Source organism: Xiphophorus couchianus, chromosome 13, assembly GCF_001444195.1.
Source record: "Xiphophorus couchianus chromosome 13, X_couchianus-1.0, whole genome shotgun sequence".
NCBI classification, from domain to species: domain Eukaryota; kingdom Metazoa; phylum Chordata; class Actinopteri; order Cyprinodontiformes; family Poeciliidae; genus Xiphophorus; species Xiphophorus couchianus.
Window position 1 is genome coordinate 22430174 of NC_040240.1, and position 21591 is coordinate 22451764.

At 39.2% G+C, this 21591-nt stretch overlaps 1 protein-coding gene across 6 annotated transcripts; it reads left to right on the top strand.

Moving 5' to 3' along the window:
* Nucleotides 1–14078, top strand: LOC114156593 (voltage-dependent calcium channel gamma-6 subunit-like). Of its 6 annotated transcripts, none has more exons than XM_028037117.1 (8): nucleotides 1–2065; nucleotides 2505–2662; nucleotides 5612–5821; nucleotides 8274–8384; nucleotides 8558–8666; nucleotides 9810–9884; nucleotides 10367–10504; nucleotides 10620–14078. In XM_028037117.1, the coding sequence occupies exons 3-8, from the start codon at nucleotides 5612–5614 to the stop codon at nucleotides 10838–10840; spliced, it is 864 nt and encodes a 287-aa protein (XP_027892918.1). In that variant the 5' UTR covers nucleotides 1–2065; nucleotides 2505–2662; the 3' UTR covers nucleotides 10841–14078. The 6 variants fall into 6 exon arrangements, with proteins under 6 accessions (XP_027892918.1, XP_027892919.1, XP_027892914.1 ...); XM_028037118.1 differs by having other exon boundaries at nucleotides 2505–2650; XM_028037113.1 differs by having other exon boundaries at nucleotides 2–2065; nucleotides 5284–5821.
* Nucleotides 14079–21591: the final 7513 nt, after the last annotated feature.

Sequence of the window (21591 nt, forward strand, 5' to 3'; positions counted from 1 at the left end):
GAAACAATAAAAAAGTGTAACATCCAAGGAGGTGAGTAATTTTTATAGGCACTATAACTGTGTCTTCTGTGCACCATCACACACATACTATTGCATATGTAATAGGATAATAGCTGCAGTGATTAGAAATAATCTAACCAAAGACATTAATGTTAAGTGATGAGTCAAATAATAATAATAATCTGTTCATACCAAAAGGATATAAAATTTGTAAGAGATCTATTTTACAGTGTAGGCATTCCACAGTTCTGTATGAGCACAGAATAAACAAAATGTCTGAATAATCTGAGTCATGCAAGAGGATTTATGCAACACTAAACGTTTCAAACATACATATTCAAAACTTTTCACAAACTTGTGTTTATCAGCTTTACAGTGTGATTTGCATTTTCTGTCCTGTCCACTAAAATAACACAACTGTAAAGTTTACAGATGGCACTACTTATCCCTGGGGAACAGGGATGAGTCCTGGTGGAGCAGCTGGCCAGGTGGAGCAGAGACAACAATCTGGCCCTTAACACACAAAAATCTAAGCAACTGGTTGTGGATTGCAGGAGGAACAAAACTAGCTATTCATTCACTCATCACAGATGTGGATTGTGTGAAGAAGTTCTCAACCTTTCGGTTTGTGGATGTTCAGGAAAAGGACGATCTGACCTTGGGTGTCAACAACACACATTTTACAAAAAAGGCCCTGGAGGAGACCTCACTTTCTGAGACTCCACAGATTTTTATGTTGCATGTAGTAGAATATATACTTTAATCTCACTGTTATTAAAATAAGTATGACAATGATGTATTCCACTGGCATCCCAGTCCCTATCCATCATTAGTACCAAACGGAAGGTAGAAGTTATTTTTCACAAAATGTCATGACAGTAATAAACAAGCTAATATATTTTCCAATTAATTGTGGACTGAGCACTCAGAATAACTAAAACCCACTCATTTAATAACTTTCCTGCTGCATTTAATTTGTCTGCTCAGGCTTAGAGGGAAGGGAGGCAACTCTTTCTGCATGACTTGTCTCTCTGCCCTTCATTTTTGAGTTATCCTCTTTTCTCACACTTTTCCTTTTTTATCCTTATTTTCTACCCCTCACATTGAGTCCTCCATCTTTGTGTGCCTGACCTTCTTGCATGCACTTGCACCACCTAATCACAATGCCAGGCATATCTGACTGCAGTGTTTTCTTTTCTTCTCAGACAACAGGAGGACAAGACACTCAGATGCACCCTAAAAAGATGGAAGACTTAGTAAATCTTCAAACCAAAAAGCAAAGCAAGACAGTTAATGATTTTTTTTCCTATAAATGATCAGTTAACATCTGTTATAGGCAAAATTTGGGGATTTTGGTTATTCGCATATGCAATGTAAAATGACAATGACAGAATCCTTTTTTGCTGACAATTTTGTTCAAGAAATGTCAGCATGCTAGTTCGCAGTAACCAGTCTTGCTCCAGGAAAATGTTAAACAAATATGTTTGAAAGTGTTTGATTTGAAAAATTATAGAATTTCAATAGGATTAGATCTTTCTTTTGAAGGTCCAAGTAAGCTACAAGAGTAAACATTCTTCATTTTTTCCATTGCAAGAGAAATGTGGTGTTGAAATAATGAGTTTATATAATTGTGTCTGACATTTCTTACGGGCAAAAATGATCTAGAAAAGATTCGTACCTGGCTATGGGCAGAAATCCGGTATAAAGCAACCCTAAATCTGATCATTCTCCAAGTGTATACTTTACAGATCAGCATTTACACATCTTGGTGCCCCTTGTAGCAAGCTTGACAGAGTGCTTGTGCCTGTGTCAGCAGGCAGAGGAGTATCAGGTTTTCACTGTCTGGTGAAACTGATTTCTTCACCCCGACACCGGACCATGTGAGCCCACCAACATCCCACCGGCTGTGATACTTGTCTTCGAGGTGTTGACTCTACTATTGCCTCTTCAATCACCAGGACGGTGGTGGGAGCTGCAGACATGAGACCATCAGCCAGGGTTGAGCTGACACAACCCCCCTGCTGCAGGCCTTTTTCCCTCAGCTCGGCTTTATAGTCATTAACAGGTGGGGGGCAAAAATAGCTATGGAGGAGTCACATGCACACACATACACGCCGTTACAGAGCCGGGGTTTGAGTGGGTGCAATCTGATACAATTTCAAGTGTATTTCAAATGGAAAAAATGGAAAAATCATTCTGCACAACTGTTGTAGTGAGAATAAACAAACGGATTGACTTACAAAAGCTTCAGAGTGGCTGTGTACCTCACACACACAAACACATTTTAGGCATTTAGTTTGGCATTTAGTTAGTCTTTTAGCTAAAAAGAGAGGAATGTGCATACACTTCCACAAACAAACATATATTTTCTCCTTGAGACTCTACATGCAAATGTTTACCAGAAAATACACTCACGCAACATGGAAATTGCCACAGAGCGTGCTTTTTTCAGTGTATACGCACACAGTGGCATTTAACTTGTATTATTTTTCAACCCCCTCCAGCCCACCAACCTATCCTGCTTCAGACATAACACCAAGCTACTTTGACCTCCACCCCTTTCCCACCCTCTGTCACTCCCTCTCCTCGCCTCACCTCGCCCCACCTCGCCCTCCGTCACTCCGAGCAGAACCACACACACAAAAAGCAGGTCAGCAAACAGGTCAGCTACCTCGTTAATGTCATTGTTGTAATATTTGTGAAGTGACGGCGAATATTGTGAGGCACGCTTGCAGCAAGTGTTAAAGTGTGACAAAATAAAAGTTATGGGTCTAACTTTGGCATGGTGGTGGTTTTTTTAGCTTCTCAAATGTGTTATGTGGAGGGCAGGGCTTGGAGCGAAAAAAGCCGCTGATCATCATTTTCAAATGCTGCGTGCAAGTAGTGTTCACAGAGTTTGTAGTCTATGAGATGTGATTCAAAAACCCCACAGAGCTTTTTATGATTTTGAGACCGTCAGATGGATTTGTTAATGGAGTTTTTCAGGTTGTTTAAACCAACAGAGAGCTTTTTCTTGGTTTTCCAATTTGTTCTACTGGATGCTTTATAAGGAGCACGATTACCAGCTTTAAGAAGAATGGAGAGAATATTTTATATCATGCTTAGCCGGTACAAATACTCTTTTCAACACTCTCTAATGCTGTAAACCACCTGCATCAGTCTATAATAAGCTGCAATGAAAGGTGTGAATACTTTTTGGTGTTGTTGATGAGTACTGCTGTGCATTTGTAAACCCAGGGGATGCGTATTTAACACTGTCATTATGACAAAGGAATGCTAGGTGCATTTTTAGCGCTAATTAAGAAGGTATGCAATGGTAAATAACTATTGCGAAAATAGAACCACTCATTTTTGTTTTACATTTGGGAAAAATTACCAGGTTGATTTGAACTCAAATACCCAGTAAAATGTTTTAAAGAAAGACAGACTGATTTAATGCAGAGTTTTAAATACTTATCTGTCTTGATAGCATAATTTGATCTTATGCTTGTCTTTAGGCTTCACATTTAAAGTATTGTTGAGGTAAAAAAAAACAGGATTATTTTTTTTTTTTAGATTTTCAAACATAGTTGTTTTGGTTGCAGTTTAGTAGTTTGGTGGAACTGCTTCCTAGATATTCTTTCTTACATATTAACTATTGTGCCTGGCAACACTTCACCTTGAGGTGAAGTAACCAGGAGCAAGACTTTGATTCTTGACAGTGATATGACAATAGTTTTGCTTTGTTAAATTATTGTACCGTAGTGTAATGAAACCAGTGTCATGTTTCACTTTGCTAATGTTGGTGTGACGCTAGACATTGAGAAGCTGTAAACAAAAGTGAAACAACACTGTTGTAGTACAAGACAGATAAAGTATTGTGTAAAACTTTTCAAGCCCCTTCAACTTTTCATATTATGTCCTGGTGCAACCAAATATGTTGATGTTTTTACTGTAATCTTTGTCTTTAGAAGTAACCTTATTGGTAATCACAGTGTCAGTTAGTCTCAATATAAATAAAGCTGCTCTTTGAGGGTTTTTTTTTCAGTGAACAAACATCATGAAGGCCAGTCAATAAAACTGTGCATAAATATGCAGGATTAGTTTCAATCTCATTTTACAGAACTATGTTCAAATCAAAAATGAGAAGTGGCACAACTGTGAATTTAGGTCAGGGTAAGATAACATTTATCAAACAGAGCCAAGAAAACAACTCTTGTAGTTTTTATTATATTATTGCAAATCACAGATAGTTTTAGTTTCATTTTACAATCCTTTGCTACTGAGTTGATCTTTCACATAAACCAAATAAAACACCCTGAAATATGAGGTTGTGATGTGAAAAACAATTGACACAAGCAGTGTGATTATTATTTCTGTGATGATTATTTTTGCAAGGTACAAGACACACCTGATAAGAATAGCAGACTGGATTGTTTGTCAAATTCTTCAGGAATGTTACACATTGTGAAAAATGTGCAGTTAAAATAATGTGTTGCTTTTGGTCTTGTCACACTTACATTGACCTTTCAGAGCACCTCTGAAAACGTCTGCTGTACAGCTCTTTGTCTTGTTAACAAGACAGATTGTGGTCTCCCTGGGGGACGTGTTTCGGTCTTCCAAACAACAAAAAGGATTGCATGTCAACCCTGTTGTCACTACATCCATTTGGAATGCAGCAGCACAGCTGCTGCATTTACAGAAGACAGCAAGAAGTGTTCCAGACTCAGCGTATCCATGCAGCAGTTACTCAGAAAAACAATGTAAAAGCCTTTGACTTGACAATGATTTCTATTTTACAAATAGTCTCAGAATATATATTGAAGGTTATAACCTGAGAAGCTTTTTTTAAAGATTGTTTTATCTACTGTTTTAAATTTACCTCCTAGCACATTGAATCAAGCTACATTTATAGGAATTTGCAACCAAAATTATAATAAAATTAGTATAATATAAACTACACACCCATAAAACTATTTTTTAACATCAACTTGATGCATTTGAAATATTTTTTAACATTTTATTGTGTCTACTTCACACATTTACAAGCAATGTTTTCTTTTTATGTCAGTCTCATTGTAATGTATATTATAGTAGCCTAACTTTCACTTTAACTTAACATTGAATGTAATCACAGTGTAATTTAATCTCAGTATGCTATATTTGTCTTGGGGGCAGGGGCAGTGAAACAAGAGTTAAGAATGAGCTAACATTGTTAATATTGATGTTTCTTTTTCTATATTACCATAATCTCTAACTCTATTTTTACTTTTTTCCTCGCTCTTTGTCCAATCCCGTTTCCAGCAGCCTTTCTGCCTTTTGCACTCCACCGGTATTCAAGTACCAGAAACACTCCTAAAAACTCCTTTGTAGTCTGTTTTTGGATTTTATTTGTTATCATGAAATACCTCAAACTCATCTTTTCTGAACCTTTTGTATTCTAAGACTCAATGTTATGTGTCAGATACACCTGTAGAGAGGGATTCTTACCCCCAATTTTTTCATTTCCTGGACAATCACAAATTGAGAGTAAACAATCCATTTCTATTTTTATCCCTCAAAAACTACAAATCAATTCAACCACCCAACGGACTGAGATTTATAGCTGGGGCTGCGCTCTGTTTTAAACAAGATGTGGTCAACTTTTTTTCTGACTGACGAGGAGGGCCGCACCGTGGTCCCGGGAACAGCAGGAGCAGGTGGAATGGCTGCACCAGGAGGACCAGCACAGGGAGCAGGGGGCCTGGCCAGTTTAATGGGTGGACGCAGCACCTTTGGTGGGAACAAAAGACGCAGGACAACTTCAGCTGGACATGCCATGAGTGAAGCCCAGGAGGGAAAGGTGAAAGGCTTTGGATAGTGTTCATGTATTTTTCCAGTTTGAGATTTTCTTAAATTAAAACAATAATGTTGTTTGAAACGCCAGCTTTAAACTGTAATAGTAGTGCTTGTAGTATCATATAAGGCCACTGACTGATATGTGCCAATACTGTTTGTGTGTTATTGGTTGACTCTTTGCAGTGTCTCAGTAATAAGTTTGAATGGTTTTTCCCCCAACCTATGTTAACCACTAGTGACAACTTCACCTCAGGTTTTACTTGGCCATAGCAAAATATATATATAAATATATATAAAAAATAGAATAAGTTAACAAGTGGATGACCAAAGTAATCAGGCCTAATAAACTAAATTATTTACCGCAGAAAAAGTAATATGGGTGCAATGTTAGCAAAGTTATCTTTCTTGGACCTGATAGTAAATTTTCTTTTAATTTTTGTCAATGAAGCTATTGTTTTCTGTTTTGTGTAGACAATCAATCATGAAATCAAGCATGTCACCAAACCAAAAAAATACTTTGAAAGTGATTATGTTCTGCACTTAAATTAATTGCAGCTCCTATCAAGACTGCCATGAGGCTTAAAGAAATGAGAATGAAGCCATCATCAAATTCAGACATCAGAATGACGTAAAAAGTCAGATTTGTTTAGTCCAGCTGACCAACCCTAATAGGTTTTCAATCAAATTTTTGCATTCAAAGAAGGCAGTGTGGCCATTTTGGTTATTCAATTTGCATACTATGAATCACAATCAGGAATATCAATGATTGTCAGAGAGCTGAACCGTTCAGGCACTAGAAAGGGAGCCATGATTTGGCTACAGTAAGCACCAAGCTGATGCTGTGTTGTGATATTTTTAGGAGTGATGAACATGAGGCCTTTTATAATGTTATTTTCAGTGTAAAAGCAATAGAAATTGCAATGTTTTTTGCCATTTCTATTCTGGAATGAAAGAGAATGCACAAGTTTTATTCAACAACTGAAAACTATATATAGTCCTGACTGAGTATATAAATACATACACCAAAATTGAATTTGTCAAGCATTATTAAATACCCAGAATTAATGAATTTGAAGACAGTGCAATGCTTAAAGTAATGCAAAACAGGTAGCTCACATGGTTGGAAAAATTCAATTGTAGCTTGGGTTAGGACTTTGTAGGTAATGAATGAGTCAGTTAAAACTATTTAATGGTTGTCAAGTTAAATATAAAATAATACTGAAGTGACTGTCATTGTTACAAGTCCCAAGTGTTAGGACTGCTATAACAGTGATAAGCACAATCTGAAGGATAATAAAATAGAAGTCAGCAATGACGACCGAAGCACTGCCTTTAGCATCCAGATTGCATTTTTTCTTTATTTGTTCAACGAACCTTTTTCAGTGTACAGTATTAATGTTTTACATAACCATTGTCTTACAAACCTGGTTTTCTTTTCTCACAGGTAATAATTAATTTCACACATTACCCTTTTCACATTTTCATCCTTCACGTAGATGAAGACAACCGCAGTATAGTGCGTCAAACAGGATAAATGAACTGTTTTAAAGCTTTACTGCATGTAGCTCTATATTAACTGGCGTAATTATCAAAGTGTACACTGATTTTAACTAAATATCGATCAAAAATAACATTACAAGACTTACAAAACAAATACAGAATTTAACTTAGCATTGTTTCAACTTTAACCTCAATTCCCACACTTCATGAACAACGAATAGTTTCTCTAACTTTACCTTTGGCTGGACTCACTTTACTCTCCTGCTCTGAGCTACTTTATGAGCCAAGAAGCAACTTGCACTGAACATTATTCAAACAAAAGCAAAATAAAACCCAGTTAGTAAAGTATCATGGCCTTCTCATGACCTCCATCCCAGCCCGGGCTGGCATACTGCCAAATTTACCCTCACCTGATAAAACTGGCAAAACGGTGCACAAAAACCGTAACACAGTGCTACATTCTGGTCAAATAAGAGGCAAAGTAGTTTTAGCGTGTTTTCATCGCGTACTGACCTAATGGATAATAAAATAGAGGTCACCAATAATCACTGAAGCCCTGTCTTTAGCATCCAGATTGCGTTTGAGGCAAACCGGAAGTCCGCCCCAAAACCAACCTGGAAGCAACGCCCCCCAAGCAAAGGTTCCGCTTCGCCACTGCTGCTCCCATCCCTGCCGATCAGGAAAGCACTATAAATGCAGGCAGATTAACATGCCAAACTGCAAACAAAATATAATTCGTTCATTAAAAAAAAAAGAATAAAGTATACATTAAGATGTTTAAAAATTATAACCAAAATAATGTGGTGGCATTTTTAGGTGCACCACCTCATAAACATGTTGTAACTAAGATAGGCTAACGCTTGAAAGATGTCTACAAGAGACGTAAAAAAAGAGAGAAAGAATTTCAAGCCATTTACTAATGCATAAATTCTGATTTATTGTGTTTTTCTCATAAGATCAAGCTGGCATTTTTTGTGGCCATAGTTGGTGTCGTCCTGACAGTCCTTGGAGTCGGGACAGAGTTCTGGGTGGAACTGGCGCCCCCAAAGAATTTTTATAACAATCAGGTAAAACATCAAACAGCACTTCCATGACATTTGATTTAAAAGTAAAATATAAAGCATATAACAATAGGTCAGCATCAGGAAGAAGAAAAAAACCCAAACTGAAACCTATTTTTTTTCAAAACAGAGACTGAACCTTGCTTTATGTCTTGTGCTGTCTGGTTTTTATTTTACAGACATGCCTGACAGCTCACTATGGTCTGTGGAAGTGCTGCACTAAGACCCTGTGGGTGTCTGATATCGACCCAGAACGTGAGAGCTGTGGACCTGCGGAGCTGCCTGGAGGTGACTTAAAGATATCTGACTACATGGATGGGTTCATGGGGATAGTTTTGATGGCTACATGTTCTGTTTGAGGAAGTGAGGTTCAGGCAGATGACTGGCAGGCCAACTGGCTGACTGTGAAGCCCAATAGACAGCTCAGTTTGAGGGAGTGAGTAAGCTTGTCTGAGAGGTTCACCTGACTTTCTGGCCTAGACAAATCATGTCCGGCTCATAGTGTGACAGCGATTTGTCTGAATAGTTTGGCTGACTAACTGGATGAGTCACTGTAACCATGTCAGGTTGAAATGATCCTCTCTTTTTTCATAACAGGTATAAAAATACTTGAGCTTCTAACTAGGTTCTCTTTACAGTCAACAATTCAGAACTTAACTCTCTTGTCCCATAAAAATTATGTTTAAGGGGAGAACATACGTATATATATTACTATAACATATTATAATACATTATATTATTACGTCAGACCAATAAAAAACTTGAGAAGTATCTTTTTTCAACTTTTTAATGAAGCAAACTAACTCTATGTGTCTAACTCTGGTGTCACATTTTGGTAGAAAACAGATTTTTTAATTATTGTTGTTCCAAAAGCATAATAAGTATGACCATAGGTAAAAGATGTAATTATCATGTTTAGTGCAAGTTGTAGCTTCATCTTATTTGATGTCAGGGTTTGAATTTTCCTAACCGGGGAGCAGACACTGGAACTCTGATGGCTGATGAGATATGAAAACACACAGCAGAACACTTTGAGGACGAGGCTTTCATCAGAGTAATTAAGAGTGATGTGTGTGTGTTTGCTTAGTTGTGTTTGCAAATGTGCGAGGGAGCAGATAGAGGTGTCAGAATCAATTTGACTGCCAAACACTAATTGCTGTAACACATCATCTGAACAGCAGAATACAAATTGTACAGGAAGCTTTAGGTTGTCACCTTGAGCTCGTCATTGACGCTCATGGCTGATTATGGTTGATGGAGAACAATTAAAATCAAATTGTACAGGGGTGGGATGTGAGAGAAGATGTGAGATGTGGCTCCTTGAATTTCAATAAGATGTTGATCAAGATTGCTTGCTGCCAACGCATGTTACCTGGCAGAGTTTGTGTTCATGTCAGTTACAGTAAGCTGTTCTTCCTTTTTCTGCTGCAGAATCCAACTGCACCTACTTCAAATTTTTTACCACGGGGGAAAATACTGTCATGTTTCAGAAGACAACACACAAGAGTGAGTCACATAATGTCCCACCTCATTTACCCACATCTTTCTTTTTCATTGTTATTTTCCACATACCTCTAAATACCTGCCTCTTTTAGCTTTGGCCCTCCTCTTTTGATACTATTGTCTTCTTTTCCATAATCTCTGTTCCCCTCTTTATCGCTGTGTTTTCTATGTGCCTTCCTTCACCTCTTTGCCTCACTCTTTCAGGTTGGCTATTGTCTGCACTCTGAGTGCTTAATATGTATTCCACCCACACTGTTTGAGTGTCTCTGCGCTGCTGTCTAACCTCTCATTTTCTCTGGCAGTTTCATAATGTATTAAGATTACACAGTGCCATAGACTGAATAAAGAAAGACAGACGTACATATAAATCACATTGGTGCCTCATCCCTCTCGCTCTGTTGGCCTCCATGTAGTAATTTTGATAAATGTAGTAGGGATAGCTGATTTGTTACGCTTTTATGATGTATTCCTCTTCCTGTGATCAGATTTGAATGTGGCTACAGCAATGTTGGCCCTTTTCAGCCTTTTCCTGATGGTGATGGGGGCCATCTGCATCACTATGGCTCTGAGTAAGGAGATTATCTTCTTTCTGAAGCCAGCATCCATATGTTTTATCCTGTCAGGTCAGTAAAGGTAGCCACAGACTGGTCAAGTTTATATGGATTATTAAACTAAATGTTATTTTTTAGAAAACACAGTTTTTTCCTCATATCTTGTTCTGCTCTTTGCCTCCTACAGGTGTTCTGGTGCTCATGTCTCTCTTGGCTTTCCACCAGTCTGTCCTATCTTTTTTGGCCAGTGACCACACGGTTCCTCTCCATCATGAGCTCTCCTGGTCCGTGTCGTGTATCGGCTGTGCAGGCGCTGTTCTCATTGTGGGTGGAATCCTCTTCCTGCTGCTGGCGCTGCCCTGTAGCCCGTGGAAGAGGTGTCTCCCTCATAAAGAAGGCAGCAGTTAGTGGCTTTTAGGTGAAGATTTCTGCACTTTACCTGCTGAAAGGAAGGAGGAGTGGAAAGGTGAGGATGTTTCCCTCACACATCCAATCAAAAATATCACTTTCTCTGTTTACTACAGAATTGAAACAGTAGAGATGTTTTAGATATTTAGTATTTAGGAAAAAATAGCAGGGACTATTTTCATTTTAAAAGATGAATTTATGGGGTTTTGAGTTAAGGTCACAAATATCTAGTGGATGCATCAAACACCAACTGAATATCAGTATACTAGCTGACATTGATATTCAATTTCCTTCGAGGTCTGACCTGCTGATTCAAACATTCTTCCTAATACAAACTAATTTGTGTAAACTCTGTTTCATAAGTTAACTTACTAGTGAGACTTTTAGGTCAATCAAATTCATTTTAAATATTGTTTACAAACTACCATGGTAATATTTTGTTGCTTAATAGATGATTAATACCTTTACAATCCCAAATTCTGTGTACATTATTTTGAGACATCACAGAGGTCCTCTAAATACAGAACAGAGTATTGCTAAGTCTGACTAATGCAAACAAAGTATAACTACTTGCGCATTTTGTTTCTATTATCTATGGCTGCAGCAAAACCCTTGATAGGTTGCCACATAAGTTGGGGGCAAAAAAACCATTGGAAAATAATTTGTGATGAGAATCAGAATAGACTGGAATGACATGCAAAACTGCCGCATCATTGCGACAGCTGTCAACAATGACACAATGGCTCCAGTCAAACAAGTTATCCCCGCCATGCCTGCGCATGAAACATGATCCCAGGGATAATACAACAACAAACGAAACAAACATTTAAAGGGCAACTAACAATTAATTTCTGCACAAATCACTAAATTGGGCCTTACACACTCTTTACTGTGTAGAGTACTTACTGTATTGCTTCATGTCTGTTGCATAACTAGTTGAGGTAATAGCCTCACAATATGGCATATATGAGTAGCAAACATGTTGACAAAACAATCAAATAACTAACTTTATGTAAGAATATAAATAGTTTTGCACCAGGTTGAGTTGTCAAGATGACTGTTTAATTGTAAAGTTATTGGAAAGGAATTTTATCTCTAAAATAACTTAGAGTGGTAATCAGAGGCAAATTAATTGTTGTATTCCACATCATTAAATTTATATTCATAACTACATCATTTGGAATAAGATTCTATCAGTAAAGCAGATAATTTGCTATTTGGATAAAGAGCATATTAATTTGCACTAGAGGATAGAATATGAATATAGTGACCTTTCTGACTAGATTTGTGTGGGAAACATTTGAATATTGTCTTATAAACCTACAAAGTTTGGAGGAAATGCACTGTTGCATTTGTTACTTACCAATAAATGGCATCTGGAAATTTGACAATCTCTTAGACTTCATGTTTCTGATTATATATTTAAATACAAAACATATAATAAGGCACATTTAAATTCACAGTAATATCAGTCACTGGTTTTAAAGTTTTAAAATTCCTCAAAGTTTTACATAAGTTGTATTCAACTACAATGTTTTTTCTTCTAAATGTGCCAATATTGAAAATGCATTCTATGAAAATATTTGGCTTTGCCAGCTATGTTGATTTGAGTGCATTCATTTGAACTTTTCTGTTTTTCTTCTTGTTTCTGGTTTTGTCACTTGACAAATCCTGATAAATGACAGCATCAATATGAACAAAAGCTTTCTTTATGAAACAAACAGTACATTAACCTCCAAACTGTGAACCTCAGTTAGAAAACTTTTTTTTTTCAGATGATGTGAGAAAAAAATGTTTTGTTTGTACTTCCTAACTTTTGCTGTGTTACCTTTTGTTTTTGTATATTTGATGTTTGGTTGATGATTAGAAGAGCAAAGATCATCAATAACTAATAAAACTACTGATAGGTGACTTCAACATTGATCATCCATAAGGTTGATACTCTTCTTACATGTCTTACTTAAAAAAGCTGTTATATATTAAAAAATTACAGTGCCTGCCTATCAAAACAAATAAATTAATTTCTAGGAATCTAATAAACACAATGCATTCAGCACAACGTCCACATCTTGTACCATAACAAACATTTTATTTAGACAATGCTTTGAAAAATATTTTAATGTTTTGGCATTTATAACACCCTTATGCTTAATATAATTACATTGTTCACATTTGTATGCCTTGAATACCTGTCTAGTTTGCAGTCTTTAGATTTTTTTGTCATAGAGTCCTGTTGTCGCAGTGCAGTGGATATAATCAAAGCAAAGAAAATATGAGTGAAAATGTTAGCCCTCTTTCTCATTCAAAGGAGGATCCAAATTTGTTCTTTTATTGCTTTATGTGACTAACCAAAACAGATATTGAGCCCATGAAGATACTTCCAAAGTAATATCACTGTCGGTTCTCAATAATGTTGTACAATGGATACTATTAAATGCTACACCAGGTTCAGGATTTCCTTTTAATTTGCATGAGGCCTTAGTAAAAATCATTTATACCTATATTTTCTTCTTTTATAATTTCAAGATATAAACTTTTTAGTTTTTGACTTAGATGTAGACACTGTTTGAACTTTTTCATTTTGAAGTAATGAACTAGCAAAGAACGCTCTCTTTGGTGTACATGTAATCCTAAGCCTTATCTGTAAATACAAAAACAGAAAACAAGAATCCAACATTTGTGTGTTTCTGGCTGTTGTACCAAACCCATACACAGCCCTGGCATCAAAACCAAGGAATATACCAGACTAACTGTGTTCTATTTAGTTTTTAGGATATTTGGTTTCCTATTTGATTTACTCCATTGTGTCCTGCTGTTGTTCCACCTTTTGACATTTTCTTAGTTTGCAACTACTTAGCTGTTTGAGTTATCCCAGTTGTATTTTCATAAACCAGAGTTTAACAATTTGTACTGTTATAGTGACGCTTGATATCTGTCTTATAGCTTTCTATTAGTCAAATTATGCATTTTTGTTAACCAAAAGAACAAGTGCACCCCTTTTAAAATGAAAAGTTGGATTATTACAATAGAAAACATTGTTAGATGGTGAAAATGTGGAAGTTGTGAGATGTTACCATGTTTTTTTTTATTAAGCTTTTTCGTTTTCTGATGATTTATGTTAGCACTCATAATTCTCAATGCCTGGATGGAGCGAGCAAAATCTCTGCACCTTTTTTGATGTGAATCAATTGAGTATGAATGAGTTCATTTTATTATTAAACATGACATGAATAATTAATATCGTCCTTTCTCAAGTTCCATTTCTCTCCTATTTTGCACTCGCCACACATTCTCCTCTTACAGTTCCTGCCTCCTCTGTCCCTGCTTTCATGACCAATCTTACTTTACACCTCATAATATAAACGCCTGAGGTAACAACTGCATACTGTGCTTTTGATGTCTTGTTTTGGGCATCTGTTGCTTGTGCATTTTATGTAACAAAGGACTATTTAATTCTGGGGGACTTCAACGCTCACGTGGGCAACGACAGTGAGACCTGGAGGGGCGTGGTTGGGAGGAACGGCCCACCCGACCTGAACTCGAGCGGTGTTCTGTTGCTGGACTTCTGTGCTCGCCATGGATTGTCCATAACGAACACCATGTTCAAGCATAAGGGTGTCCATATGTGCACTTGGCACCAGGACACCCTAGGCCGCAGTTCGATGATCGACTTTGTCATCGTTTCATCGGATCTGCGGCCGTATGTCTTGGACACTCGGGTGAAGAGAGGTGCGGAGCTGTCCACTGACCACTACCTGGTGGTGAGTTGGCTCCGGTGGCGGGGGCGAAAGCCGGTCAGACCTGGCAGGCCCAAACGTGTTGTGAGGGTCTGCTGGGAACGTCTGGCGGAATCCCCTGTGAGACGGAGCTTTAACTCCCATCTCCGGCAAAACTTCGAACACGTCCCGGGGGAGGTGGGGGACATGGAGTCTGAGTGGACCGTGTTCCGTGCCTCCATTGTCGAGGCGGCCGATCGGAGCTGTGGCCGCAAGGTTGTCGGTGCCTGTCGCGGCGGCAACCCTCGAACCCGTTGGTGGACACCTTCGGTGAGGGATGCCGTCAGGCTGAAGAAGGAGTCCTATCGAGCCTTTTTGGCCTGTGGGACTCCGGAAGCAGCTGATGGGTACCGGCGGGCGACGCGGCATGCGGCTCGGGCGGTTGCTGAGGCAAAAACTCGGGTGTGGGAGGAGTTTGGAGAGGCCATGGAGAAAGACTTCCGCACGGCTTCGAGGCGATTCTGGTCCACCATCCGGCGTCTCAGGGGGGGGAAGCGGTGCAGCACCAACACTGTTTATAGTGGGGATGGTGTGCTGCTGACCTCTACTCGGGACGTTGTGGGCCGGTGGGCAGAGTACTTCGAAGACCTCCTCAATCCCACCAACATGCCTTCCACTGAGGAAGCGGAGCCTGGGGACTCTGGGTTGGGCTCTCCAATCTCTGGGGGCGAGGTCGCCGAGGTGGTTAAAAAGCTCCTCGGTGGCAGGGCCCCGGGGGTGGATGAGATCCGCCCGGAGTTCCTTAAGGCTCTGGATGTTGTAGGGTTGTGTTGGTTGACGCGACTCTGCAATATCGCATGGACATCGGGGGCAGTTCCCCTGGATTGGCAGACTGGGGTGGTGGTCCCCCTGTTCAAAAAGGGGGACCGGAGGGTGTGCTCCAATTATAGAGGGGTCACACTCTTAAGCCTTCCTGGCAAGGTCTATTCAGGGGTCCTGGAGAGGAGGGTCCGTCGGATAGTCGAACCTCGGATTCAGGAAGAGCAGTGTGGTTTTCGTCCTGGTCGTGGAACACTGGACCAGCTCTACACCCTCAGCAGGGTCCTGGAGGGTGCATGGGAGTTCGCCCAACCAGTCTACATGTGTTTTGTGGACTTGGAGAAGGCGTTCGACCGTGTCCCTCGGGGAGCCCTGTGGGGGGTTCTCCGGGAGTATGGGGTACCGGGCCTTTTGATACGGGCTGTCAGGTCCCTGTATGACCGGTGTCAGAGTCTGGTCCGCATTGCCGGCAGTAAGTCGGGCTCGTTTCCGGTGAGAGTTGGACTCCGCCAGGGCTGCCCTTTGTCACCGATTCTGTTCATCACTTTCATGGACAGAATTTCTAGGCGCAGCCAAGGTGTTGAGGGGATCCGATTTGGTGGCCTCAGGATCTCATCTCTGCTTTTCGCAGACGATGTGGTCCTTTTGGCTTCATCAGATCGTGATCTGCAGCTCTCGCTGGATCGGTTCGCAGCCGAGTGTGAAGCGGCCGGGATGGGGATCAGTGCCTCCAAATCCGAGGCCATGGTCTTGAGCCGGAAAAGGGTAGAGTGCCTTCTCCGGGTCAGGGGGGGTGTCCTGCCCCAAGTGGAGGAGTTTAAGTATCTTGGGATCTTGTTCACGAATGGGGGAAGAAGGGAGCGGGAGATCGACAGGCGGATTGGCGCAGCGTCTGCTGTCAAGCGGGCGCTGTACCGGTCCGTCGTGGTGAAGAGAGAGCTGAGCCAAAAAGCGAAGCTCTCGATTTACCGGTCGATCTACGTTCCCACCCTCATCTATGGTCATGAGCTTTGGGTCATGACCGAAAGAACGAGATCGCGGATACAAGCGGCCGAAATGGGTTTTCTCCGTAGGGTGGCTGGGCTCTCCCTTAGAGATAGGGTGAGAAGCTCAGTCATCCGGGAGGGACTCAGAGTAGAGCCGCTGCTCCTTCACATCGAGAGGAGCCAGTTGAGGTGGCTTGGGCATCTGGTCAGGATGCCTCCTGGACGCCTCCCTGGTGAGGTGTTCCGGGCACGTCCCACCGGGAGGAGGCCCCGGGGAAGACCCAGGACACGCTGGAGGGACTATGTCTCTCGGCTGGCCTGGGAACGCCTCGGGATTCCCCCGGAGGAGCTGGAAGAAGTGGCTGGGGAGAGGGAAGTCTGGGCCTCCCTTCTGAAGCTGCTACCCCCGCGACCCGACCTCGGATAAGCGGAAGAAGATGGATGGATGGATGGATGGATGGACTATTTAATTGTATTTAGCATAATATTTGTTGCCAAATAATTTTGTAGACATAGGAACTCAAACTCAAAACCCTTTGACAGAAAGAATAAAAATACAGATTTTAGTTATAAATGTAGGCTTATATATATAAAGCTTATAAATGCAATATAAGCTCTTAAAGTGTTTGATTATAGCTTCAGTTGAATTCTTTGGATGCACATAAGAAATTAAAAGGTATTTAAAGATTATCACAGTTTTGGTGAGAGTTATGGACCATGAGTGAATGCAAAAAGCTAAAATACATGAGCCCACTCCTCCAAAAATACTAGAAACGTCATATTTTAATAATTCAAACTCCAAATATACCTTAATATGCATTATTAGATATTATTAGAGAATATATTCTAATAAGATTCATAAAAATCCAGCACATTATTACTTTTGTTTTGAACTGCCTAAAGTTGCTGGTTAATAATTATTATATTAACTTTATTTATAAAGAGCTTTCAAACACAGTGATGAACATATAACATAAAACAATAGCCAAGAAAATAATACAGTTTAAAAGCAGATAAAACCAATGAGAACACTAATAAAACCAGTTAAATAAAACTTAAAACAGAATGAAACATTGAATTGAGTTAGTAAGTGGGTCTTCAACATATCTTAAAAACCTGTCAAAAGATGGTAAGTTGAAGTATATATTCAACAACCTGGTGGACCCGGACCTATTTGTTGTAAACAACCAATTTCTCTCTGCACTATGTTACAAATGCCAGCAGCAAATAAGAGAGGTGAAATGACACACAACAAAGGTTCCAGGCTAAATTTGAACTCGGATGTTTCAGTAGCATACTGCAATATGATACCTGCATGTTTGGGCGGGCCTGGACCTTTACTGTGTTATTTATTTCCTTATATGCATTGTAGTTTTAATGAAGAAAACATCAGAGAATACTTATTTTGTATTTCTAACAAATAGTTATAATTGGGAAATTTTGAGACATCATTATTAGTTTCTAAATGGGGTAATTGTTATCTGGTTAGACCTAATATGATTTATTGATTATTAAAATATAGAATTGAATAGAATAGAAAAGAATAGAATATTATTATTATTATTTGGCTCAGATTGGTGTTTTGTTGATCACTTGTTGATCATTTGGCTCTTCTTTTACTGCTCACAGTAATCTTTGTCACCATGTTGACCTCTTTCCAGGCTCACATCTCTCAAAACTCTCTCCCACGCTGTTTGGCTAAGAACTCCTGCTAAATATAGACCATAGCTAATAGGACTGACGTAACAAGAGAAGCACAAAACTGGAGAAAAGCTGAGCGTACAAACATACTCAAATTTACTTGCTGAAACACGCTTACGTTGCCCTCGTGCTTTTGCTTCCATACTATTTTATCAGCTTATGTGCATCACAAGAAACAAATATAAAGATGCAAGCCTGAACCTGCACAGAGCTGAATGCCTTATATCATGCAGCCCAATCGTCACCAGATCTGCTTTACTACCCTACAAAGAATCAAATTATGCACCTTCAGGATAAAAGAAGAAGTCATGAACTTAATTGAGCCTATATCCATTGCAGTAAAAATGTAAGTGTATTGGAGTCAGCAGTCTATCATAGGCCCTGCTCTTTCTCATACTCACCCAACCCTAGCAGCGCGGTTTTCCTTCTGGCACATGTTCCTTTGGAATAACAAGACACTGTTAACTTGTTAATTACAAAAATGACAACCAAACTCTGAAGCACAACCTATTTAATGATGCTTTGCATGTTGGCACCTAATATTTTATAATCACACACTGGAAAAACTGAAACAATGCCAATGTTAATAGTAAAATAAACATAATCAGCATTCCTGTTGGGAAGAGTAAAGACCCCTAAGTCTTTACACTTCTATGTCTCACTTTTAAGTCTCACACTGTTTTATATGCATGATTGTATAGATGTTATCAACATTATGTTGTGCTATTTAAAATGACTATTACTTCAATTTTTAATAGTTTTAAGATGTACTGTTTAAAAGCCCATCTAGAGACAGGTGCTGCAAATTAGCTGTTGCTATAAGCACTATGACGCAAGCATGGGACTGCTGTTCTGTTCAGTTTGTCTGTGTCAATGTGTGTCTGTCCCTATCAAATAAACTTTAATAAATAACTCAGTTAGTCGTGGGGGTTAGCTTTCAGTCTATGCTTAGCTTGTTCCTGGTTGTAAATGTATTATTGTCAAGGTTACACAAAAGAGTTAGATTTAAGCTGCAATACTTTGAGACAGTTATAAAAATTCTTCCCATTATTTCTGGAGTGAACACTGAAGAAAAAATAATGAGACTCAGACATCATAAATAAGTAATAACTAAGCAAAGTCTTTATGATCAAGGTTGAGAAAGGAGACACTGAAAACATTTTTTATTTAATTTATTGTATTTTTACACTCTTACCAGCAAGTTTCTATGAATGCTTTACATATTCTATTCTCAGCATGTGTTTTATGAAGATTATAAAGCTCCACCTCCTTTATTTGTTGAACATCACTGGTTTCTATTTTATTTAATTTATTAAGGACTCAATGAAAATGTGATGATAGGAAACTAAATGAGGATAGAAAGGTTTTCTGCTGATAGTAAGATAATAATCACTTCCAACTTTTGAACAGAATCTTACTTTAAAAGTCCCAAACTATACTGCTAAAAATCACATTAGAAATGGTAAATGGAGTGAATTCTTTTCAGCACTTTCCCAGTCATAATGATCGCTTCACCTTAGAACAGCATTCACCCAATTACACTTATAACTTTGTACACTAATACACAGTTCAGTAATGAATATCAGATCAACAGGCCGGCCAGAGGAATACCAACATGTTACAGGAGCATAAAGGTATCAAGCTCACAACTAGATTTAAGACGACTATTCTTTACATTCCTTCTACTAAGCCACATTTAGCTCCATGTAATTCTACAGTGTAGAATGCAAACCTTACAAGACAAATACTGTGAATGGTTAGGTTGCCATTGGAATTCCGTAATTCACCTGGGTTTCCACTAGTGGATATAACTCATTGCAAGTAAAGAAGAATTTGAGGTCAAATGTAAAACAGACATGAAATGTTCAGTGACAAACTAAATGAAATGCTTTTCCTGTCAGCCCCATATCAATGTCTGCATGGGCCAAAAGCTGTTATCAATAACTGCAGGCATGAGCTCCTCACCACCACAGACCTATAAAAAGGCAAGACATGCAGACTGCAGGCCTCAAACAGCATGACGTGAGGAAATTAAAATGTGAAGTGTCTTCTCAGGTGGCAGACTCCTAACTCATATAGGCTGACACAAGGCCATATCTAAAATTGACTCTTACTGTATGCATAACAACATTGTTGCAGGGTGCCACATGGGAGAGCTTAAGTGTAGACAGACTAAGTCTTTAGCATGTATTGGGCTTTGTTTAATATGGGATACAGACTACAGAATTTAAGCTCTTATCCAGCCAAGAAATGTTGGAAACAGACTCTAGGAAACACAAATTTTATGTTCTTAAAATCACATTCATAAAAACTAATCTTTTATGTTGTCCAGAAGCCTCTTCCACCCTTAAACTCCAGGCCAGCACACTGAGCTGCCCAACCTTCTCCAGGTGATGTCTTGTGCTAAAAGTCTCATAAATACAGAATAAAAAGAAATTGTGAAAGCATAGCACTCTGTGGTGATCCTTTGCTGTTGATCATCTAGTTTGACGCACAATCCTTCATCTTCTAAATCTGTGGTCTGTCTGTCAGGCAATCTTTGATGCAGGCAATTGTTGAGACCTCCACTTGTGTCTTCTGGAGTTTCTGACTAAGCAAATCAGACTGAATTGGGTTAAATCCACTGGAGAAATCCAAGAACATTCTCTTCACAGTGCTGTCTGCTTTGTCTAGATCAGGGGTCTCAAACTCCAGTCCTCGAGGGCTGCAGTCCTGCAACTTTTAGATGTGTCTCTGCTGCACCACACCTGAATAGAATAATTAGGTCATTAGCAAGGCTCGGAGAACTGATATACACAAGGAGGAGGTAATTAAACCATTTCATTCCAGTGTTTTGTACCTGTGGCACATCTAAAAACTTTAGCTCTGCTGCCCTCGAGGACTGGAGTTTGAGACCCCTGGTCTAGATCATGAGTTTGTTGAAGCAGGTGTATTGTTTCTTCAACTCCAAATCCACAGAGATAAGCAACCTGCATGGAATCCGTTACTTGTTTGCTTACTTTGGGCGAATAGGAGTTTCTGCAGAAACTTCATGATGTAAGATGTCAGGGCAACATGTCTATAGTCATTGATGACTGATGCTTGAGTCATGACATGTTGATGGCCAATGGTTCTAAACTTTCCAGTTCTTGGCAGATTGAATCATCCATCACTGATTTGCATGTGAACCAAATCATATCCAAATTGAACCATTCATTCTGGGTGGTTTTCTCCAATTAGTTTGATAAAAGCAATGAAATAACTCTTTGGTTGAAGACGTGTGTTGAAATGGTCTGAAGAGGTGTACCTTCTCACACTATATTAGAATTTGCAAATGCAAGATGAATAAATGTGGCACCCGAGTGGAGTACCCAGTATGAACTAGCAGGGATTGTGAACAGAGTTCCAACAACCAATAAAAGTTCCAATAATTTATTTTAAAAACAGGAAATCAAAAGAAAGAGGAGGCGCAGGCAGTCCTTGTCAAACAAGTCAAAACGAGTCTATAAAATAGATGCTTAGCTCCAGCCTCTGATGAACCTCAGCCGCA

Excerpts from the sequence above, each read along its gene's own strand:
- LOC114156593 (XM_028037117.1), top strand. The coding sequence starts at position 5,612 with ATGTGGTCAACTTTTTTTCTGACTGACGAGGAGGGCCGCACCGTGGTC. Across the intron at positions 8,667-9,809 it reads ACCTGCGGAGCTGCCTGGAG|AATCCAACTGCACCTACTTC; the intron begins GTGACTTAAAGA and ends TTTCTGCTGCAG. Across the intron at positions 10,505-10,619 it reads CATATGTTTTATCCTGTCAG|GTGTTCTGGTGCTCATGTCT; the intron begins GTCAGTAAAGGT and ends TGCCTCCTACAG.